We start from the raw sequence: 24,413 nt of genomic DNA on the forward strand, positions 1-24,413 counted from the left end.
TCCAAGGACGTGGCTGTGAGGCCCTGGGCTGGCTGCTCCTCCTCTGGCATGACCACAGATGGCTTTGGAGCACACGGGGAGGCTCCGGGAGCTCTCCTGGCTGAGCTGCCCCCGGTCCCGCAGAAAGGCTGGGGCTGACATCCTGCACGTCCCCTCAGGTCACAGTGAGCGGGGCCAGGGGCAAGGCTCTGCACCAGGCTGGGGTCCCAGCAGCTCCTCTGCGTTTTTTGGGTGCTGCAGAACATTCAGAACATTCAGAACATTCCGTTGTTGGATGTCCAGCGTTCCAAGTGATCAACACAAAGCCATGGTGTAGATGCGGGAATTTGGCTGCAGTTCGTGGCTGATTTAGGGGCGTAGGGATGGAAGGAAAAGTGTTTGTACACCAGTAATTCCAGATGCTCACCTGTTACATTTGTGAGTAAAATCAAATCAGGCTGGTGTCAATAAATAAATGGGGTTTGTGGTATTAGCAATATTTATTTATTTTTTTTTTAAATCTGCCAAGCAAAACGAATGCTGATTTCTGTGGTATTTTACTCTCCGGATATTTAAAGCCAGTTTCAGGCTTTGTTTGCATCTCTGCTTTTTTTTTTCAGAGCTTAGAAACCTGCAAGGAAAACATAAAATCTACTACTCTGACAAGCCTAAGGATTTGCAAAGGAATACAGAAAGCATGTCATTAGCTTTGGGAAGCTGCCCCACACTTCAGTTTGTCCTCTGCTCAAGGTATTTGTGCAGCAAACTAGTGAGAATCTGATGCCCATTGCATTGGCAACTTTCATCCCTAATTTTTCATGGTTTTTGTGAAAAGGTGAAAATGAATGTAAATTCTTTGCATATCTTTACTTCAGTCAAACTATGACAAATCACCTGGTTTTGCTTGGGGTCACTGTTGTTTCTTTACATCATGGAAAAAGCAAAATAAGGACAAACTGTGTTCCATGGTGGGGTGGGGGAGCAGCTCTTCCCCCTTGAGCTAATCTGCTAATTCTGCTCAACCTTCTCAACTGAGCATGGAGAGGAAGAGGTGGGGGAAAAATCCAAAATCAGTCAGGTTTGTTCCTTTGGGCAAGGATAAACTTTCCAGAATGGCTGTGCAGCTCAGGAGGGCTGTGGTGGCCTGAGCACCCTCTGACCCATGGCCCAGGGCTTGGGCACTGCTCCATCCCTGCCCTCCACACAGGTGGGGTCCTGCAGGGTCTCTGTCCCTCTTACCCCTGCAGGGGAAGGGTGTTGCTGTTTCCTCCACCACCAGTGGTTAAACCAGAGCTTTTAAGCACCTTTGCATCACATGTGTGACATCCTGGGTTATGGTGAGCAGAGGAATTTCCATTTGTTTAATTTTGTGAACGAATCCCACTGGCTGCCTGCGGGTCCCGTGGCAGGGATGGAGCTGAGGGAAGTAACTTGAGTGTTACCTTAGGTCAGCAGAGAGGTCTTTGGTAATTCTGCCTAAATTCATCTGCAGGACCAACCTTCTGGGCTAAGCAACCTGAAAATAAGAAGACAATTCACGGAAGATTTCCTAAAAACATTTTAGTGTGTGTTTGCTTAAATCCCATGGAGAGGCTGCCTGAGGGGTGGCAGTTTGTGGTCAGAGCAGGAGGGATCCCAGGCTTGGCTCTGCTTCTCCCAGGTCAGCTCTGGCTGAGATTCATCTTTCAGGTCCTTGATGCCATGGAGAGCACTTAGTCCTAAACCAGGCCCACAGTCCCTCCCAGTGCTGAGCTGCAGTTCAGCACTGCTGAATTTCATGGAAATTGGTACTTTTGGCTCTTGGAAGCAGCTCTCCTCCTGCTGCTGCTGGAGCCTGTGGACATGGTTGCTTCCCATGCTTCTCTGCAGGAGAAACTGAGCTTTGCAGGAAGAGCAGAGACAGAGCTGAGGACCTGGAGATCACGGTGTCACCCTGGGCTGGAGCTTGGCTCAGAGAGTGTGGGTGCTGTCACTCGGAGGTGCAGGAGGTCCTGTGCATGCCACGCTGTGCCCTCCCTGGCCCAGAGCTTGGGTACATTTCAGGCTCACCTTCCCCTTCCCAGTCAGCTGCCCTGGATCTGCTGAGGAACTTGTGTCACCTTGTGCCACCACGCTGCCACGTGGCTGTCCCGCTCCGGGGGGCTGCGGCCAGCACAGCCGCGAGGTGAGGGCCACCGCCAGCTGCTCTGGGGCAAGCACAGCCTCCCCCATCCTGGGGCTTCCCAGATGCCTCTCCCATTCCAAAAATGTGCTCTGTGTGTCGGTGTGGGTCAGGTGTTCACACCTGACCGAGTGTTCCTGTTTATTGCCGTGCTGATGGAGCCACGCTCGGGGCTCCTCCTCACCCGCTCGGGGTTGGCTCAATTCTGCTTCACCTCCGCCTGTTTGCAGTGTGTAAACATCAGACTCCTGGGTGGTGGTTGGGCTCCACGAGGCCTGGAGGATCGAAGCATTAAAAAAAAAAAAAAAAAAGGAATGAAAAGTAACAAAACAAACGCAAAAAGCCCCAAGACCCACGTTACTGTCCGTGCTTGGAAGTTCTGGCTCCTCTGCGGTGATGGATGCAGCTGGCTTGCAAAGGCCTTGTTCTCGAAATGAACAAACCAGGCTTTTTTTCTTTTTTTTTTTTTCTCTCGTTTTTTAATCCATTCTTCCCTAGTTCAGGGCGCATCCAGCCGTGTCTGCCGCCATTCCTTCCCTCCCACCCCCCCCAGCGCCATTCCCTAGGGGAACACAGGTGCCAGTCCGGTGTTGCAGGTCATGCTGTCCTTGCCGGGCAGCCGGCGGTCGTTGAAGGTGTGCATGTTGATCACGGCGTCCGTCTTCACCATCACGGGGGGCTGGGGCTTGTGCTTGACCCGGCGCTGGCAGGTGAGAGACAGCCGGATCTCGTCGGCCATGGCGCTGCAGAAGGAGCGCTGGGGACAGTGGGGGTGATGCCTTAGCATTTCAGCTCTTACATTTTTCAGATATTTGTAATCCTGCAATTTCTTAGTGTGGAACTGTAAAGCGCCTGTCAGCCACTGTTGTCCCATTTTATTTGGGACAGTGGGGGTGATGCCTTAGCATTTCAGCTCTTATAACTTTTTTTTTGTAATCCTGCAATTCGTTAGCATGAAACTGTAAAGCTCATCAGCTACTGTTCTCCCATGTTATTGGGGACAGTGGGGGTGATGCCTTAGCATTTCAGCTTTTATAATTTTCAGGTATTTGTAATCCTGCAATTTGTTAGTGTGGAACTGTAAAGCTCCATAGCCTGTCATCCTCTGTTCTCCCACTTTATTTAGGACAATGAAGGTGATGCCTTAGCATTTCAGCTTTTATAATTTTTAGGTATTTGTAATCCTGCAGTTTGTTAGTGTGGAACTGTAAAGCACCTCTCAGCCACTCTTCTCCCATTTTATTTGGGACAGTGGAGGTGATGCCTTAGCATTTTAGCTCTTTTTTTTTAAATCCTGCAATTTGTTAGTGTGTAACTGTAAAGCTCATAGCCTGTCAGCCACTGTTCTCCGACTTTATTTGGGACAGTGGGGATGATGCTGAGACATAAACTTTAAGGAATTTAGAGATTTTAGAGGAGCTCTTGCTACCGGGCAGCTTTCCTTTCTCTGTCCAATCCATTAGGAGGGCAGCTCACTTTGATTTCTGGTCATGCACACAAGTGCACGTTCCACTTACTGCACTGGGACGCCCAGGGCAGGGGAAGGACATAAAATCAGTTCTGTTGTTTCCTGGACACTGATCAGCAATGATGGGCTGTGTCTGTGAGTGTGGCTGAGTTGTGAGACAGTGAGAGGCTTCCTGGTGAGCCCTGACTTGTTCCTCTTTGAATGGGACTGGGGAGAAGGCATGGGTAGTCACACCTGGAACGTGCAAGGTGATTTCAAGAGGGTATAACAGCTGAGAAAGGCCCCTCCTAGGGACTTCTGCCTATATTTTAATGATTTATTTGTCAGCTTGCTCTAAACCACCCTACCAATGTGTCCTGGTCTGGCTGCAGCAGCAGCAGACTCTGATCAGAGCAGACGTGACTTTCCCCCGAGTGGAGGCTGTCAGAGGGACAGCCCAGTGAGCCTCTGGGGATGGCATTTTAGGGGTGCCAAGCTGGATCCCTCTGCCCTCTCCCTGCCTGTCTCTGGGGTCAGCATGCAGAGCTGGGCTAAGGGGACGCAGAGAATCAGGGGAATCAGTCAGTACCTGCTCGCGCTCCGCCGTTTTGCGCAGCTTGTAGATGAACTCCACCATGGCCACGAAGACAGACAGCACCAGGCCTGCTGCCAGGACAATGAAGATGCCCCCGATGTTCTGGACACCCAGAGCACTGGCCTCCTTGTTCTCATCCTCAGGGCAGCCATTCCCCCGCCACCACTTCTCCTTCATGACGTGGAGCTTGTCCTCCTCCTGCAGCTGCAGGATGGCGATGGTGATCTTGTCCCTGTACGGTGACCCTGGGGGTGGGGACAGTGTTATACACAGAGGGAAAAGCAGACAAAAATCCCACCCAGCAGGGAAGGTGTCTGCGTTAAGCAGCACAGTTCAGACCTCTCTTCAACGGGCAGACAGTGGTATTTGGAAATTTGCTGCTGGGAGTAGTGGATTATCTTAATCACCTATTGGAATATTTACCAATATATCCGGACGGAGCCTGCCTGAGCTTGTCTGGCCCTTGGTGCTGAACCAAGCAGCAGCACTGTGGTGTTTCACCCCACAGACACTTTTGGCTGGCTGGGTGTGTGGTGTTTCACCCCACAGACACTTTTGGCTGGCTGGGTGTGGTGTTTCACCCCACAGACACTTTTGGCTGGCTGGTGTGTGGTGTTTCACCCCACAGACACTTTGGGCTGGCTGGGTGCTGCTCTGGGCACTGCAGAGAAGTCCAGGCCTGCAGGAGCTCTGGTGGTGCTGGGATGGAGCTTCCCCCCATACCAGGGGCTGCTCCTCAGGTTTCCCTCTGGCAGAGAAGCTTTAAGGCGATGGTGAAGGAAAGGAGTCGGTTCTGATGGGGGTTTGGATCCAGAGCTTTATTCTGGCCCACAGGCCTCTGAATGCAGCACCAGCTCCAACAGAACTCCCTGAGCCCGTGGCTGCTGCTCCTTTGAACCCCGGGGAGAGGGGCAGGGAAGGGGCAGGGAGCCACCAAGCAGGGACAGGAGGGGAGGGACAAAGGGACAAAGGACACCTGGATGGCCCAATGCCCCCCAGGGGTAGAGGGCATCCTTTGAATCTGCCAATCACTCAATGCCCTTCTGGAATTCCAGGAGTGACAGACAGTGCTGGGAGGAGAAAGGAGAGGTGGCTGATGCACCTGGGATTGAATTATCATGGGAGGGACCCGAGGTTCTGAGGTAAACCCTGAAATCACAACGCAACAATCACTTGTGTTGTGTTTGTGGTGACCAGCCCCCCTTGGGGTCACTGCAGAACTGTCACTTACCCATGGGTGTCCCAATGCCATAGCCTTTGGTGTCGATGAGCCCCCCGATCTGCGTGAGGTTGCAGTTCCTCTGGGTGATGTACTCGATGGTGGTGGACTCCATCAGCAGAGCATAATCAGCTGTCAGGGTTCGCTGGATCCCCTCCTCATTGTTCTTGACCAGTGCCGTGGGTTTGCTGCTCATGAATGCCCACATTTTTTCAAACGTGGAGATTTTGGATTTCTGGAAAAACAATACCCCCCCCCCAGCCTCAAAATAAGAATGAATTCTCCATTTGCTGAAAGCTGGTATCTTTTCAGTAAATAATAATAATAATAATAATAGTAATAATAATAATAATAATAATAAAGAGTTGAAAGCAGATCACACAGTGGAGCAGCCATGAATTTGACTTTGTCTTAAATGCCTTCACTGCCCAGCATTGTTTAGATTTATGTTGCCTTAAAGAGACACAAGAGTGGCAGCAAACACCCCACTGTGCATGTGGTTCAGGTCCTGAGTTGGAACTGAACCTGCCCAAAGCCCTGCAGCCCCCTTGACTCCCAGATCTGCTTAAATGTGTTCACTTCCTACCCATGATTTGTTTACCCTGTAATGTTTCTGCATGCAGAAAGAACAGAGAGTTTTGGAGGACGTGGTTTTCTCTACACACACTCTGATATTTTTGTCTTTCCTCAAGCATGGCAAGGAAACGAGTCTCCTCTGAGATATGTGCAACTGCCAAACAGATTTAACGTACCCACGTAAACAGAAGCACAGAGATATTCAAGAAGATTGTCTTACGGCTAAAAATAAACATGGATATTCTTTCACTATCAGCAGACATTCTGTTGCAAAGGATGGAATATGTTTTCTAGCTTGCTATTCATGTGAATGTTTTTTTTTCTTACAGAAAATGTGTTGAGTGAGAAGAAATATGGTTATTTTATGTCTTGCCATAACATTTGAAAAGTACCATTTATCTACGAGCACTTTCTGAGTTGTCCCTGTCAGTCATCCTGAAAAGCACAGAATCTCAGAATCCCAGAATGGTTTGAGCTGGGAAAAAAGCTCATCCTTAAAGCTCATCCTGTTCCCCCCACCATGCCATGGGCAGGGACACCTTCCACTACACCAGACTGCTGGTCAGAACTGGCTTTAGTTCAGGAAGATTTCCCAGACAGGCAGAGCAGTGTCCTCTTGCCCCTTTGCTGGTCCCAGTGCTCCCGTGGGTCAGTGCTTCTCCCTCAGACCAGCCCTGGGACAACACTTGGATATTCAGATTTGTGTTCTCACTGCTGCCAGCTCCTTTATGCACCGTTCTTCTTTCCTGCCCCATTTCTTGTTTTTCCTAGATCTGTTTTTGCCTTCTTATTTCATATGAGGCAGCTTAGACAGGCAAACATCTTCCTCCCCTGTGCTGCTTGGTGAGCCTGGAGCTGGCTGATAAGTCAGGGGGCAGATAAGTGTCTGTGCTGTGTCTGGAATCAGGGTGGCCTCTCAGCAGCTGCTGCACGAGGAGTGGCTGCTGCAGAGCTGTGATTTCAGCCTCGTTTATCTCTCCACAGGTCTCTGTCCTTCCATGAGAAAGCAGGAGATGGAGCCCAAGCCCAGCCCAACTGCTGCTGCCACAGCTCCCCATCATTTTGTCAGTATCACCCAAAATGTGCCAGCACGGGTTCTTCTGATAAAACCATAATAAATAATGGTGAGGTAGCTGAAAGTCCCTTGTAATGCTTCATTTTCCAAATGCTTTGCCCATCCACCTCCTTTATTCCAGCATGTTTAGCCAAAGTTAAACAAAAGCTCATCACCCCAAAGCAGGGTAGTGCAGTGCTGTTCAAACAAAGGCTGTTCCTCTGCCTTTAACCCTGTGGGCCCCTTCTCCTGACTGAAATACCCAGGGATTCATTTCTTCTCCATTAAAGCTCGTGCTCGTTATAATCCACTTGATGAATGCTCAGCAGTGGATGTGCTGGAGCAAACTTCATTCAAGAGGCAGGATAATCTCCCTCGCCTGAAAATCTGGACCAGTGCCTATAAGGTAGATTTGTGGCATCTATCAAACCTCAAAGAGCAGCAAGAAATGTAGCCTCCAAAAGGATTATTAAATATCTGTACATTACAATGGGTAATTGAAATGAATCGTGTGCTCGGCTGGCTGATAAGGACTTGTTTAACATTTATATAGTTCACATCAGAGGCCTCTGGGTTCCTTGGCTCTCCCTCTCTCTTCTTCTCTTTCTGCATTTAATGCTCCTCGAGTGTTGACACAGAGCTTTTAGCATCAGTGTTCTCCCAGTTTAGAGCGCAGAGCAAAATAAACTGGCAAAAAATCAATAGGCTGCATTTAGTGAAGCAAATGGGACTTGCATGAGGCACTGGACCTCTTCAGGCAACAGAAATTACATGAGACAGGACTCCCTGGAAGAGAAAAACCACTTTTCTCTTCTTCTCTTAAATCACTACTCCTGACCAGCTTGAAAGGACTTAATTGTGTTTGGGAGGCCAGGAAAAGCCCAGATTTGTCACTTGTGGCTGTGCCGCTTTGAGCCCAGCTCAGCCCTGCCAGGGGTGGAGCATTCCTGCAGCTGGGGCACAACTGGGAAGGGCTGGCAGAGAGGATGGAGCTGCTGTCACTGCTGTCACTGCTGTCACTGCTCACTTGTGCCTAAAGAGAGCTGGGACACAGACCTGGGCTCAGGGCTGAGACCCAGCAGGGCAGAGGAGCTGGGGGTCACTCCAGCAGGGAGGGCAGGCCATTGGTGATGCCAAGGCAGCTCACACCCAGCTTCAGGCTATAAAACCTGCTGAGAAAACTGCTTTTCCAAGGGAAAATTCCCCAGCTGTAATTCCCAGCCCAGCCCTCACAGGCTGATGGTTTGCTACAAACGCAGAAGCAGCTGTGGGAGTGATGTTGGTCATCAATCCCAAATCACAGGAGCAGCGAGGGCAGGAGTGGCCCTGCTCCAGCTCACGCCCAATTAAGCCACAGAACATGCTTTGTAGTTGAAGGAAAAGTTCATTTCTCCCCTTCCTCCTCTCAAATACTTGAGCCACACTGCAAAGGTGTTGCTTATTGATGGGAATTTGGATTTTGTCAGCCAGGATTGCAGCACAGAAATAAGCAAAACCATCTTAGTACTAATTTAGTAATAAAGAATGCCTTAAATTGTGTTTATTTTGCTGATGTTTTTTTCCGTGTTCTTCATTTGTGTGTACATTTTATGTTGCTGCACCCTTGATTTTACCATAGTTTAAAAACTGGGGTTAGTTCCTGGTCTGATCTGGGATTTGCTGTGCTGTGGCTGGGTGCTAATTTATTCTCAAGAGATTCACCATTTACTTGTATGGGCTCAAAAAGAAGCATATCTCAGTTGGCTGTGGGTAAAGGGACTCTCCTGTGCCCCCACATCCTCTGGAATGTCCCCAGGTCCCCCTCAGTGACAACTGGGCTGCCAAAGGTAGATGAGGAGGAGCTGTTTGGGTGCTCTGAAGCATTAAGATAAATGATCTGACACTGGCAGAGAGGTTCCTGTGTCAGAAGCCCCGAGATGTTGGGAATGATGGAGACATTGCTAATTATCAAGGGCTGCTGCTGCTGCAGCCATGGCTTGTCGCAGGCATCTTTTATGAAAAATCCTTTCCTTAGGATTTTTCCTCCTGAGAAGCTGAGAGGCCTCAGGAACAAAGTGTAAACCATGATTGTCTGCTGCTGTGGAATGCAATAGGTGCATCTGTGATTGGCCCATGTTGGATGTTTGTAATTAATGGCCAATCACAGCCCAGCTGGCTTGGACACAGAGCCTGAGCCACAAACCTTTGTTATCATTCCTTCCTATTCCTATAACCTTCTGATGAAATCCTTTCTTCTATTCTTTTAGTATAGTTTTAATGTAATATATATCATAAAATAATAAATCAGCCTTCTGAAACACGGAGTCAGATCCTCGTCTTTTCCCCCATCCAAGAACCCCTGTGAACACCGCCACAGTGGCTCACACAGCGGGCTCGAGTCTCACTCCTGCTCACACGAGTGGAGCTTCTCCTTGATTTATTCAGGATAAATAACACCAGAATCTGCTCTGTTGTGCTCTGCATCTTAATCAGCCCGTGTTAGAGTTAAATGAGATGTGTGTGTGAAAGCAGAGTGCCAGCCCCTGCGAAGGCAGCGACGCCGAGAACGCCTCCGAGTTCATTCTTCAGAGTCACAGCTCAGGAGCCACCTTTAATAAGCAGTTCTGCAGGGCCAGCCACCCAAATCAATTAATGGAATCGTTTAGAGGAGCCCCTACGAGGCATCTTGCCAAGACATATACGCTTTTTTATCAGCCAAATTGGCAAGAAAGGAACTTTCAGGCTTAAGATTTTCAATTCCAGCCTGTATGAAAAAAATAAATTGATTTCCACCAACTGAAGATACTTAGTCTTGAGGATTTAACATTTCTGTATGAGTATCTGTGTACACACACTCACAGCCAGACTCCAGACTGCACATGAGATCTGGCCTTCCATTCAGAGAGGCAGCATCCTCTGCAGGGTGGGAAGGATTTATGAGTTATAATGAACTCTAGATGCTGTTCCTAAATTAATTGATCCATGTTTATTCCTGTAACTCAATCTGCATTGCCAGGGAGTAAAGAGCTTCTCAAAAGTTCTTTCCATGAAGCCAGAATGTGCCAATAAAGCTCTCTCTTCTTCCCTCTCTTGGTTTGTTTGGCTGCATGGGGCCAAATTTTGTGGGAGCAGCATCCCAGAGAGGCTATCCCAGAGGGGTTTTGGTTCCATTTGGAACTTCCATTTGGAACTTCCATTTAGAACCTCCATTTGAACTTCTGCAGTGTCCCTGATGAGCTCTGCACAAGCTCTCAGGCCTGAGCACAGGTCAGTGCTTTGGGATCCATCTCATGGAACAGCGTGCAAGGTGTCTGCCTTCCTCTTCCTCTTCCTCTTCCTCCATTGTCCATTCTCCCCAGGATCAGGGTGCTGCTCTCCTCCTGCACTCCTGGGGGGACCCAGCATGGACAGAATGGGCCCTGACAGAGGGGCTGCAGGGCCCAGGGGTGCTCAGGGCTGGTGTGTGCAGCTTGCAGCTGATTCAACAGGGAGAAAGGAAGGAAAGAGTGAGACCCTGCTGTGAGGGGAATGAATCTGGGGAACAGCCACATAAAGAGCCAGGCAGCAATTTGGGCCAAGTATAGCTAAATATACTAAAATATATAGGTAAATAATATACTAAATATACTAAAATGTACTAAATATATAGGTAATCCACGGAGCAGGTGAGATCCTCATGGGTGTGCTGCCATCAGCCTTTTGTCCCAGCAGTGACAGTGTGTTCAGAGCTGCTGGGTTGCTCTGGATCTGCAGGAATGATTCAGGAGCCCTGGCTGGTGTGGGCTGTCTCTGCTGGAACCCCTGGAGCAGGGCAGAGGAAGGCAGGGAAGCCTGATGCTGTTCTTCCATCTGAGGGAGGGTGGATGTTCAGCTGGCACCTGGAGCTCTGTGTGTGACAGGTGTCCCCATGGAGGTGGCACTGACAGAGCAGCTGAACCAAACCCACCACAGGAATGACCCAGGTGAGAACAAAGACCTTGTTGGAGCTGGGACAAATCCTGTCTGTCCCAAATCCCTCTGTACAGGAAGGACAAGTGAGCAGAGCTCCTGCTGCTCCAGTAATGGAAATGCTTGTCAGAAGGGACATTCCTGAGAATTCATCTCCATACAACAGTGATAATAAAAAGGGAAAGGAAAATACTCTGCATCAATAAACCATGCCAAGGCAGTTAGAAGCCTGAAGTATGATTCTGATGGATAATGATATGAAGCAATAAATATACTGTGTCCTGATGATTGTTAAAAGAGACAGTTTCCTTTTATTCCCATATAAAACTCGTATTGGAAGGCACAGTTAAAGCACACAGTTACAGCCTGCCTTTCCCTGCTGGCTCTTCCACGGTTATTTGGCTTTGGAAAACACCACCACACATCTGCCTGCGCCATGGACAGAACTGCACGGAGCAGCTCCATGGCAGGAGGCAAACTGGGCATTCCCAGAATCACTAAAGATCAAACCACCTCCTCTGTGGCTCTTTATCAACTGCAAACCACCCTTTCTGTGGTTCTTTATCTGCTGCTGCCTGTCAGAGTCAGGACACACATCCAGGGAGGACAGTGCCTTCTCAGCCAGATCAGAGCCAGGAGAAGTTGCATGGGAACAATGCTCCCTCTATTATTAAAATCCAGCATATTGCCTTCCTTTAATGAGTCTTGCCAATTAAACTGCTGAGCCCTCATCAAGCTGCCATCGCCCTGTGCCTGCTCAGATCTTGCAGCACCAGGCACAAACTGCTTGGTAAAGGCTGAACTGTGCTAGACACATGTATTTCCTTCTGCATTAGGGTGGTGGAGGGGGAAGGAGCCAGAGGTAAGGGGGAGCCAGCTCCCCTTCCTGAGCCAAAGCCTGGGATCTTCCTTTGGGCCTCTTTCCTTGCCAGGGTGATAATTCCTTAATCACCCTTCATTTCTATCCCTTTATTCTCTCTCTTTTCAAACTGGGTTTTTACAGGCCAGCAGTGGTTTTAAAGGTCATTTTACATCTCTCAGTTTCTTTCTATTTTTGAAGCTGTGGTGGAATCTGACTGACTTCTGAATTTAATTATGCTTTAAATAGACGAAATTAATGCAATTGGATTGTGATGCACTGGTAGTGAGTGTTACCTTGCCCTGGATCTCAGAGGTTAATAAAACTGGATTACATTGATATGAATACCTGAAGGACAAGAAAGATATTTCAGCAGTAAAAAATACAGGCCAGGGAGGACACTTGGCAACATCTGTCCAGCTGTGGGTTTTATTTGGGCTCTCCTCTGTCCCTGAAGGCTGGCTGGGTCAGCCTGGGGGCTCTATGGGGCAAGGAAGAAGCTGGATGGGTCAGATGTGGAAATTGGGAAGGTGCTTTAGGGAATGTAAGATGTTTCTGCAGGGCTTTAATACAAGCTGAACTTTGGCACATGCTACGTTTTTGGGTGCTTGAGCCAATATTGGGGAGAGCCTGCAAAAGTGTAAGATCAGTTTAATTTAGTAGCTGTGACTTCATTTAACAACAGGGAGGGGGATTTAGCCTTGGTGGGACTCAGGTGAGTGTCAGTCTCAGTCTGGGCAAGATGTGAGACTGAAAGAAGCTGCAAGAAGGAGCAGCAGGGGCGGCTTGGGAGGATTTCTGTCTTTGGATCTTTGTCCTGGCTCCCGTTGGCATCTCTGCCTGGAAGGCAGAAAGCCTCTGCCTGGTCTCACCTTGAAGAAGGTCATGGTAGCTCCATCCTTCACTGCTCCATACTCTATTTTTGTCTGCTTTGCCAAGTCATCTGCCGAGTCGATGGGGGACTCCATCCTCTCCACGGTCAGGAAGGCTGCGAGGTTGGCCGTGTAGGACGAGATGATAATGAGGGTGAAGAACCACCATATGCCACCAATGATCCGTGTAGACAGGGCTTTGGGCATCAGCTCCGAGCCTGGGGGGACAGGGGAAGGAGGGCAGAGGAAATAGAGGGAAAAAACCCATCTAATGTACCTATATGTACATTTTATGTATGTATTTTTATATATATGTGATCAGGTTTCACTGTCAAAAATGTTACAGCCACACAACTGGTTTTGAGGCAAATTATCCAGACATCTTGCATGTAAGGACATCAGTAGACAGGGCTTTGGGCATCAGCTCTGAGCCTGGGGGGACAGGGAAGGAGGGCAGAGGAAATAGACGGAAAGAACCCATCTTATGTATCCATATGTACATTTTATATACATAAATACATATAAAATCAGGTTTCACTGTCAGAACTGTTACAGCCATGCAATTAAAGCCAACTGGTTTTGAGGCAAATTATCCAGGCATTTTGCATGCAAGGACATCAGTAGACAGGGCTTTGGGCATCAGCTCCGAGCCTGGGACAGGGGAAGGAGGGCAGAGGAAATAGAGGGAAAACCCCCATTTTTTCTATCCATACGTACATTTTATACACATAAATATATATATGTATGATCAGATTTCACTGTCAAAACTGCTACAGCCACGCAAGTAAAGCCAACTGGTTTTAAGACAAATTATCCAGACATCTTGCATGCAAGGAAATCAGTAGGGTTTTTGTAGCATTTGCAGAAAAACCCTCTTCCTTGATTACTGACCTTGGGTACAGTGCCCAATTTACAGGATACATCCAAACTGAAGTAATTAACTGGGCTGCTTTTATGAGATTTAAATAGCAAGCTATTTATGAACTTTTATGAGTGTTTTGTTCTGCCATTTAAAAAGGGCTTTGCTTTTATACAGATTATTTTCAAAAGACTCACTCTGGGGAGTGTGTTCAAATACACAAGGTTTAAAAAAAATCAAACACCAAGAGAAAGGCACTATCAGGGTCCAGGGCTTTGAATGCCAGTCAGAAATGGGGAAGCAGGAGATGTTACAGCATAAAAGGTGTAGTGGGTCTGGAATGACTTTTATTGAGCAGACATGAAGGGCTAAATGGGTTGTGCTATTTTTGTAATCACCCAAAACACCTTTTAAAGCCAGGCAAGAGCTTTGGGTTTGAAACAGCTGTGCTCAGAGGATTTATCAGCCAGGAAAGTGCAACAAAGATTGGGCTTTGCAAAGCAATTTTAGGCTGTGTGGCATCAAAGCAGAGCATGGGGTGTAGTTTTCCTCCCTTCAGAGTGCAGCAAGGAGACACCAGGAAGAGGAGGAGTCCTGGGTATTGAGGGTGCTTTGGTTCTCCTCAAGATCCTTCTTCTTCCCTCTTCCATCTCCGGCCCTTTGATGCATTGGATGCTGTGACATCAGTCTGGCTTTGAAATATTTTTCTTCTCAGATGCAGAATTGAGTTAAAAAGAATATAGCTCTTTTCATTTATCAGCATCTGATAAGAGGGATGATTCATGCTGCTAAACTGCCTTGCTGGGAACTGTCACTGTCCACGAGGGCAGCTGAGATCCAGGAGGAATCTCTATTACAGGCAGCAGTGGAGCTCAGAGCAGCTCTGTGCCTGCCACTGAGCCAAGGCTGTGCTTCTTTTGCTCTCTGGATATAACCACTGATACACGGTAAATTAAAGTGTGACAAATGTTTGACATTTTCCACTTATTTCTATTCCTGGATTTTCTGCAATTAGATCGCAGCTGAATTTCGTTCCTTATTCAGAGCTGCTCCCTGCTGCCTTCTGAACAGATTTACTCTGTTCATTGCATCTCTGTATTCCATTCACACACACAGGGGTGTAATCCCATCCCTGCCCCATTTCTGGGCTCCCTGTGACCCTGGTGGCTCACACCAGTGCCACTGCCAGCTCTCCTGAGGGGCTCCTGGGCACAGGCTCCAGGGCAGCTCCTCCAGGCTGGGGGAGCTTCAGAGCATCTCACACTGCTCAGAGTGACCGGGGAGGGGAAAAATGGGGAGGGAGCAGAGGGCAAGGCACCCTGTCTGCTGGAAAAGTTGATTTAGATCAGAGAGAGAGCCAGGTCAGACATCCTGAAACCGAACAACACTTCCACAGCTGTGTTCCCCCACACAACGATGTCATCAATATACTGTAGGTGCTCTGGAGCCTCACCCTTTTCTAGTGCTCCACATTGGGCGCCAAATTTTGTCCTGGTTTAGGGCAAATTTGGGAGAGAATCTCCAAAGGGGGGCCCCTCCAGAAAGCAAACCCACACAGCCCCTCCCCGCAACTGGTTTGGGAAGAAATTGTTGGAATTAACAGAAAGAGGAATTTGCAGAATCTGTGGGATGTGGGGGGATGAAGCAGCTGAGGGAGATGAAGGCAGTGCTCCTCCTTGGAGCTGCAGGGGCCAGGAGGTGCTGGGAGGTTGCATCCAAAGCAAATTTTGAATTTAAAAAGCCCTAAGAGCAGGTGGGTGGCCCTTACCTTGCTGCATCAGCGCTCCCATCCCAAACCAGAAGCTGTTCAGGAGGGTGAAGTTGTTCTCCACGATGTCAGAGCCCGGGTTGCAGGGGTGGGCATCATACCACTCATATGGGCTGAACCTGCAGCACACAGGGAAACAGAGCTCCTGATGGTGCCTTGAGGGGCTCCCTAGGACAGAGACTAGCCAGGATTAAAATAAGAGTAGGTATTTATTAAAGGCCTTCAATAGATACACCCTGGGCAGCCAAAGCCTTCCAAGACTACATCCAAAATGGTCATGAGTTTTTCATACAGTTATGAGTTTGGTCCATTTGCATATCAGGGGTTAATCCTTAATTACGGCTTCAGATAATGAAGTCAAATACTCCCAGTTTGCTCCTCACATTTCCCTTTAGCTTATATTTTCCAGTGCCTGAGGCTGTAGGGTGTCCTTGGATCTCAGGTCTAGAGGAATTGTTCTGTCTGGCCAAAAGGTGAAGATTGTTAACCAACACTTCTCTATGGAGTTATGGACTAAGGCAGCACAGGATTTGAAAAATATAAAGGCTAAAATCTTAAGGCATCAGTTAGTTGGGATGTGTCAGGACAAGAACCTAAAGGAACTGGAATAAAGGACTCTCAATGCCTCTGGCGCTGCTGTGCAGGGGCTGCTGACCCTCTGGTGCACAGCTTTATAGAGAAAAAGGCAAATTCAGCCTAAGCCACCCACACAGCTGTAAGTCTGTGTCCTGTATTCTGGAGAGCAGGGACCTGGGAAGCCAAGTCCTCCTGAGGTGTCTCAGATGGCTTCCCCAGAACCTTTGGTCACTTTGGATCATCTTTTCACTACTGTGTCCTACAACAGCAGCCAGAGCATGTGATGGTGGGATGGGATGGGATGGGATGGGATGGGATGGGATGGGATGGGATGGGATGGGATGGGATGGGATGGGGTCCAGACACATAACCTCTTGTATGTAAGAATTTGAAAATGTGGAAAAAAATGGCATTTTTGGTTGACTAAGGAGAAGCCTTGGTCATCCTGCAGTAGTAGCAGAGACAAACTGGTATTTCAGGAGATTCTCCCACCAAGGCACTTGGGAATCAGGGTGGGATTTAGGACACTGAGAAGTAGAACCTTCCACCATCCCGACAAGCAGGAGTTTGGCCCAGTCAGGGCACTGGCAGAACACTGGAATGTGGTGGCACTTTGCTGTCGACAAACTAATTCCCTGTGGGGATGAATTTCCATGGATAGCCCTGCAGTTCTTGAGCAAGACTGAGGGAATTTCCAAGGAATATCTCTGCAAATTCTGCCCAAGATTGGCAGGCAAGCACTGCTGGGAATGAGCTCGTTTAGCCAGGATCTGGGGAGGATGCTAAGCAGGAGAGATGTTAATATTTTTAGAGCTGTTTATTTACATTTTTCTGAGAGTCCCAAATTTTGCAGAGATTAAATTAAAAACATAATTGGTATAATTGCTTTTGAACCAGGCATTAATTATCATCTCCGCTTCCTTCTGGAATCCCTGGAGATTCACAACAGCCCCTTCTCAAGGCCCAGCCCACAGCCTCTATCAGGAGATGCTTCCCTCTGTAATTCCCCACCAGATGTGCCACCACCCAAGGAGAGGGTTCGTGGCTCCATTCCAGGGTGGCCTCACTCAGACAGCTGGATTTGTTTGGAGAAGGGTCCCAGATCCCTGCCAGAAACCTCCTGGCACTGAAACCTGCCCTGGGCATGTGGCAGTGCAGAGCTGGGGTCCTGGCAGTGCCAAGCATGGGAGGGGTCTGGGGGAAAACCATCCCTGAGGATGGACAAAACACAGCCCATGCTCCTGTGGCTTTGGAAAAGGTTACCCTGGGCACAGCTGTGCCACTTTTTGCTTCTGTTTTCCACCTTCAAGGTACAGTGCAATGAGCTCTCCTTTCCTCCCTGGTTTATCTCACTTTCCTGCAGCAGGGACTGTTCCCTGGGCTGGGTTTGGGGTGTGGAACCTGCTCAGGCTGCACCCTGGCATTGCTGCTTGTTCATCCAGGTTGGGGTCTCCTTGCTGCTCTCCCTTCTCTGCTCTCTAAATCAGAGGAAATCAGCAAGGAAACAAGAACCAGGCTGAACTCAGACCTGGCTTTACATGCTGCTTATTCCTTGGAACTTGCCATAGATTCACACCAGAGGTGGATAAAGGATGGTGTCTTGGTCCTTTCTGTCAGATAAAGCCAGAGTTCAGGAATTAGATTAGAACTTTCTTGGGCTGCCAATGAAACACTATGAAAAAGAAAGGGAATGGGTAAGATCAATGAGCCTGGAAAGATGACACGCTGGAGAACTTCAAGGCCTGAGCAAAAACCTACTGGTGGAGCTCAAATGACAGAGAAATATTCAGAAATCTGCAAAGCAGCCACAGCCTCCACAGCAAAAAAACCATTAGTGGAAGCAAGAGGTAACGAAGGAAGGAGGGAGAGGAGCTCATTGACCCCAGAGTTCAAATCAATTGGGGAATTCAAGATCCTCTTCCCTCATCCTCATATGCACTGTGGGCTCTGAGAAGTATTTCATCAAAACCTAGCATCATTCTCCTGCTTCTTTCAGCTTTTTGGGCAGGAAATTGAAGCATCTGGAAGAAATTTGAAAGATCTAACACAAAATACTTTTGAGTCTAAACTGTGTCTCCAGAGAAATTTTCAATAGACGACCCAGACTACTGTATGTACAGGGAATGCCCTGATGAAGGCAGGAATGATGAATCTGACTCCATGAAGAGCTAATTTTATTTTTTGACTCCAGAAGGCAAATTCATTACTTTATAATACTATATTATATTAAAGAATACTATACTATACTATACTATACTAAAGAACACAGAAAGGATACTTACAGGTTAAAAAGATAACAATGAAAACTTGTGACTCTTTCCAGAGTCCCCACACAGCTTGGCCCTAATTGGCCAAAGAGTGAAAACAACTCACAGCAGAATCCAATGAAACAATCACCTGTGGATAAACAATCCCCAAACACATTCCACATGAGCAAAACGCAGGAGAAGCAAATGAGATCAGATTTGTTTTCCTTTTTCTCTGAGGCCTCTCAGCTTCCCAGGAGAAAAATCCGGGGAGAAATGATTTTTTTCCAGAGAATGTGAATGCCACACCAGACCTCGCTGCAATTAGGATGAAGATTAAATCCACCCTGCCAAGCATCCAAAGGGGTTTGGTGTAATTTGGAGGCTGTTTGAGCCCAAGGACAGGTGCCAGCCTGGCACCACAGCCTCCAGACACAGCATCGCCTACAGCCATGGGGACAGCCAGTGTTAGTGGCTCTCTGGGGGCTGGGAGCTCCATCAATAGTGAAGAAAGGCTGATTAAAATGACAGATGAACCAAATCCATCCTTTGCCTGCCTCTAAATAGTTCCTGAGTCTGTTTTAAGTGGCATTGACCTATGGTTATGGCATGAGCAGAGGGCTCTTGTGCCTAGTTCAGAAGAGTCATGTCTCTGAATTAAGGCTTTTCTATTTTGATTGTGGTTTTCTGCTGAGAATTGGATTTCAGAGGCCTTGCTGGGGTCAAAAGCAGATATTGTTTCCATTACTTCTGAATGCAATAAATATTTTCCCTGTGAAATCTCTTGCCTTCCATCTCTATGTGTTAAAAGACCATTCCAGCAGAATTTTAATTACCCTGCGTACTTGGTGTTATTTGAAAAATAGGATGACAGAAGAAATGTCAGGAGCAAAATGTGAAAAAGGAACTGTAATTGCAATATTTTATGTGTTGAATTTAGTCCAAAAAATAGCCTGATAGGGAAAAATTGTTCTACAACATGGTAATTGATGTGATGGAGTGAGATGCTGAGGTTCATGTCAGAATAAAACCTGAGACAAAGCCACAGTTCTTCAGGTTTTCATCCCTCAACATCAGCCAAAAGCCAGGCAATGCTGCCATGCTTGGACAGACATCCCTGTTTGTGCAAAGTGGTGACTGGGGGGCTTCACATCATGGTCTGCCCCAGCATTTCCTTCACCCTTTCTGCAGCATTTCACATGCAGATACAATTTGCACATTTAACATGCTTTGAAAGTGGGATCTGGACAATGTGGGCTGGATTTGGTCATTATGAGCTGGGAAAAATAAGCTCCAAAATGTAAAATTATGTTTGGATTGTCCCTGCAGGCCACAGGAGCAGGCTGTGCCACTAAAGCCCACTCAGCTGTGCCCTGCCTGGATGGCAGGGACAGACAGACAAGGGCTGTCTGTCAGCCACCACAGGATTTTCCTTCTCATGGTTACCTTGGGTGCACATCCCCAGAGGAGAGCCCTGTGCTGCTGAGAGCCCCTGGTTATCCCTGACAGGTTGGGTGGGGAGGGAAGGCAAAGACAAGGCAGGAGGGTGATTGCAGGATCCGGATCAGGGAGGGCCCTCCATGTCCTCTGAGAGGAAAACTGTGGATGCTGACAATCTGGTCAGGGAGAAAGTCAGATAAACTTTCCCAGGCATTGCTCTGGGGGAGCTTTGAGAAAGCTCAGAGAAAGAATTAAAATAATCTTTAATCTTTGCAGTTGGTGTTTTGAGCTTGTTGTTTACTTGTAAGATGTGTACAAGAAGGGTGTTCCTAATTAGCCAGTGAGGTGAGGGGTATTGATTGAGGACCAATCAGATCCAGCTTTCTCAGAACAGTCTATAAAAGAATGTGATATTTAATAAACGTCACTTCTGAGAAGACATTGGATTCTGTGTTGCTTCATTCAGCTGTCCCTAAGACAATAGTGACAAAAGACAAATGTCCAGCTCTGCCCCTGTGCAGAGGAGGGACCAGAGGATGAACCTGCCTCACCATGCGTGTTTAACATGCTTTGGAAGTGGGGTCTGGACAATGTGGGCTGGATCTGGCCATTATGAGCTGGAAAAAAACAAGCTCCTAATGTGAGCACTGCAGGTGCACACAGCACTCATGCCCAGCTCACTCTGCTGTTCTGTGTAATTAGGATATGACAGAGCGAATGGAGGAAATCTGCTCTAAATGCCCCCCTGGACTGAGGGATGCTGAAAATTGTAGATGTGTTGTACCATCAGGGTTAATGGAGTCTGCTTGCTCCAGCTCTGTGTCTGATTTTTTCCTTTGACTTTCTAATGCCAGTGGATGAGGGGGGAATGTTTCTGATGGATGCTCCCAGGGAGGTGCAGCACAGCAGGCCTTGGGGAAAAGGGTCTGCATGGACCCCCAGACCAAAACAGGGAGGGTTCTGGAATCCCCACTGGTATAAATTCAACTGGAAATAATGAGAAATGAGCATCAAACTGCAGAGTGGGCTGAGGACTCTTTCCTGGGTGAGGTGTTTATGCAAAATATTCCGTCGAGGGCTGTGTGTGGTCATGGAGGGCACCTGCCTGCAGGAGGGGGAAAGTGCTTTGTTTTGATTTGAAAAGGTGGGATCATGGATTGAGAGCAACCCTGGACTGTGTCTCATCAAAGGCCCTGTGGAATTAACAAGACATGCAAATGTATGCAAATTCTGCCTTTAAACATAGAGGATTTAAACATGCTAATTAGATGCGTATTAATTTTGTAAACAGACACAATGTCTGATCCGTAGCAAAGGCATCTTCATTCTTTTGGTATAGGGAAGGGTTTGTGTGAGCTTTACAGAGACAGAAGTGGGAAATGGTGGGGGAGATGGGAGCTCGGGTCCCAGCAGAGGCTGGGAAGGGTGTGAGCAGAGAGCATGAATGGACAATGATACAGAAATACATCTCTTCATACACCAGAAGATGCTGACAGAAAAGCTGCAAAACTTCTGAAATCTTAAAATTCTTCCATGCTGTGTGTGTGAAAGTGAAACCAGCCAGCCCATGGGGATGGAGCAGGGGGGATCTCAGGCGTGACAACGGTTTTCATGAGAAAATACCAATTCTTATCTCCAAGTTCTCACTTATCAGGGAGATGTGGCCTGTGGGTCAGGACAGCTCTTGATGCTGCAGCTGCCAGCAGGGAGCCCTTACCTGGCTATGACAAAGAGCACACAGCTGACCCCCAGGTAGGCCAGCAGGATGTACATCCAGATGTCAGGAGAGAGAGGGTTGAGGAAGGAGAACACGCTGGGGTTGGTCCCGTTGGGCTTCCTGTAGAGGATGCTGACCCCCAGGGTCATGAAGGGCTTGGAGAAGTCGATGGCTTTCTCCCGGACGTGAGTGATGGTCAGAGGAGCCACGGCCAGGTCAGCTTTCTGCAAAGAGGGAGGGACACAGGCAGGGAGAAAGGAGGAGTCACAAACCGAGGAGATTCCATCCCCTTGGAGACACCACAGCTCTCACACAGCAGAAACAGGCCCAAAACCCCCAAGCATAGCCCTGGGGTTCCCCCCTGCTGTGGTACACATTATGTATGTGGTATATATGTGGTACACATTTGGTATGAAATACAGATGTTGGTGGTACAGCGTTTGCTGTGAAATACAGATGTTGGGGGTAACTGTTTGCAGTGAAATACAGATGTTGGGGGCACAGTGTTTGCTGTGAAGTGCAGATGTTGGGGTAGAATGTTCACTGTAAAATTCAGCACAACCAAATGGAGGCATTACACCCTCTGCAGCTTCTGCCCCGATGTGATGAACTCTTCTGAAACAGTCAGGAAAATCAGATTTTGTGGAGTTCTAAAGTGTCCATGGCCCTTGTCTTGCTTGCTCCTCACCACAAGACTACAACAGCAAGTAGGCTGTGTGCAGAGCCCGCTGTTGGCAGCAGTGGTTTGTTGTTGTTGTCCTTCCTTTCATTTGTTGTTGTCCTGTTTTCACGCTGATGCAAGAGGAGAGGAGGGTGTGCATGGAGCTGCAGGGAGCCATACTGTGGCAGCGTGAGCTAAAAGGTTCAATTTCTTTTCCCTCAGTCATTTCATGGTGCAGCCTGAGGGGTTCAGTCTCAGGCAGGAATGCTCAGTGCCTGCAGGTGGGAGGGAGGGGATGTGCAGGTGAGACCCTCTGAGGAAACTCTGTTTAGTGATGGACTCCTCAGCCCATCCTGCTGGAGTGCTCTGAGCTCCATGAAGAATTTCAGCCAATCATATTCTTTACCCTGACAGCTTGTATGAATTGTGTTTGTTTCTATTATTTCTAATTATTTACTAATTTGTGTGTTAATTCAGAGACCAGCCACATTCACCCTTTTTCTGTTGGTTAAGAGCTGCGTTCATTCCTCTCACTAAACATTCATCCAGGTTCTTAAAAGCCACAAGTAAACACATCCAAGGTTTCCTCAATATCACCCTCCTTGCCTGAGCTTTGCAAATCATTCTTTGGGATTGTGAACTTCCAAGGAAACACAGACACATAAATTACAGCTCTGAAGCTGAGCAGAACCTCCCCCCATGCCAGGAGCCCAGGCAAGATTTATTTAACATCTGGTTCTGAAAATTAAAATTCTAAATTACCCATGAGTGATAATTACCTTGAGATACAGTAGATTTGTCATTATTCATGGACTTTAAATCAATACTGGCTGGAACATACTCTGCTTCAGCAGGATCTGTAGGAACCAGAGCAGATCCCTGGCCTGTGCTGGGGGTAAAGGTTGTACTAAAGGTTTCATTTGACCTTTCCAACCTGTGATCAAGTCAGTGCAATATTTATAAATAAAGGAATTTGGTCTCTTACTGTAGGAAGAGTCTCTACATGAGCTTTTGTCCATTTACACGTGTGTGTGTGTAAGGGACCCCATCCAATGAGTGCAGCCTTAGAGCTCCTGAACAGAGGCCTTCAGGAATTATGTAACAAGGGTAAAAACGATGTGGTTTTGTTCTAACATGGCTCTCCAGATGCTCCTTGGTTTCCTTTCCTTCTCACTTTCCAGATGGAAATTCATTTTTACATCAGAGCTCATTTCAGTCACTGGCATTTGTCAAAACCTGTGGAAAATGGGACCAACATTTTCCCAGTGAGCCCATTGTGCCAGCTGCGGTTGTGGTGACATGGACAGAAGCTGAAGGGGGTTGGAGGTGGCATTGGTGGCTGCTCAGCCTGAGCTGGGGATGTTCTGCACCCTGGGGACCATCCTGGCAGCTTTGGAGCTTGGCTGCTCCCACCACCTCACAGCACACCTGGAAATTTTGGCTTAGTGCTCCGCACAGTCACAAGGCAGAAATGGCAAAAGAAATGCAGCATTTTCCCTCCTCCATCACTTCTGTGTGGGTGTCCTGACTCACCAGGGAAAGGCAAAGAAGATGTTGAAGGATTTGGCTATGGGTTTTTCCGAAGGAGGCAGCAAATGTTCTGTGGTCAGAACTCGCTGGCAATGGCCAGGCAGAGGGAGCCTCATCCAAATTTGTCAGAACAATACAGTGAGCTAAAGAACAGCCTGGAGTTTGTGCTTTGCCACAGAAAATGAAGAGAGAGAGCTCTGCATGGATGCCCAGGGATCCAACTGCTTTTAGTGCAGAAATAAAATTTTACTGTGTGGCTCCAGCAGCTCCTGTGATATGCTCGCAGCCCTGTGTCCTTGCAGGGAATGTGACATTCAGGCAGGACAGAGCAGGGATTCTGGAGCCTGGGCTGGGGTGTGTTCTGAGCAATTAGAGGCAGCACAGGGCTGCACTTCCACATCCTTTTTATCAATGCAGATTTTTCTGAAGGTGGCCTCTAATTAAGGCTTTGCTGACAGAGAGGATCTAAATCAAACCCACCAAGGGTGAAGCTTTGATTTGTCGTGCTCTGACATTCCAAACTGGGCAGTCAATTACCAGACTCTGGCTGCTTCCTTTCCTCAGCCCTGGCTCTTGTGCTGTTGCACAGTCAGGTGGGTTTTATTAAAGATGAGGAATTAGAACAAGTGCCAGTGGCTTAAAGATCCTTGTCCAGCAAAACCACTTAAGCCTACACCTCTGTTTTACTGGAGCTCACACGTCTTCCAAGTCTTGTGCCTGTTCTTAAGTGTTCTGCTGAATTGAGGCCAAAAAGATGAATTCTGCCAAGGCACATCAAACACAGACACTTCTCCTACACACCTCCAAGGGTTTGGATCTCCTCATTCACCCAGTTCCAGCATTCCACTTGGCTGGAACAGCTGTGAGTTCACTGGGTGTTCTGCACAGGGATGATCATATTTGCTGCAGAGATATTTGGTTTTCATC

General features: G+C 47.9%; 1 protein-coding gene across 2 annotated transcripts in view; it reads right to left on the reverse strand.

The window, feature by feature from the left end:
- Positions 1-597: 597 nt before the first annotated feature.
- The window catches only part of GRIK3 (glutamate ionotropic receptor kainate type subunit 3), a 124,580-nt gene continuing 100,764 nt past the window's right edge, over positions 598-24,413 (reverse strand). The window contains exons 11-16 of one of the 2 annotated variants that reach the window (XM_030964669.1): positions 21,296-21,519; positions 15,317-15,435; positions 12,690-12,907; positions 5,414-5,636; positions 4,177-4,427; positions 598-2,415 (exon numbers count right to left, since the gene is read on the reverse strand). In XM_030964669.1, coding sequence (XP_030820529.1) covers positions 1,930-2,415; positions 4,177-4,427; positions 5,414-5,636; positions 12,690-12,907; positions 15,317-15,435; positions 21,296-21,519 — 1,521 coding nt within the window. In that variant the 3' untranslated portion in view covers positions 598-1,929. Of the gene's footprint in view, positions 2,416-2,444; positions 2,898-4,176; positions 4,428-5,413; positions 5,637-12,689; positions 12,908-15,316; positions 15,436-21,295; positions 21,520-24,413 lie in introns of those variants that run through there. The other variant, XM_030964670.1, reaches the window with a different exon arrangement.

The sequence above is a fragment of the Camarhynchus parvulus genome, chromosome 23 (genome assembly GCF_901933205.1).
Source record: "Camarhynchus parvulus chromosome 23, STF_HiC, whole genome shotgun sequence".
Lineage (NCBI taxonomy): Eukaryota > Metazoa > Chordata > Aves > Passeriformes > Thraupidae > Camarhynchus > Camarhynchus parvulus.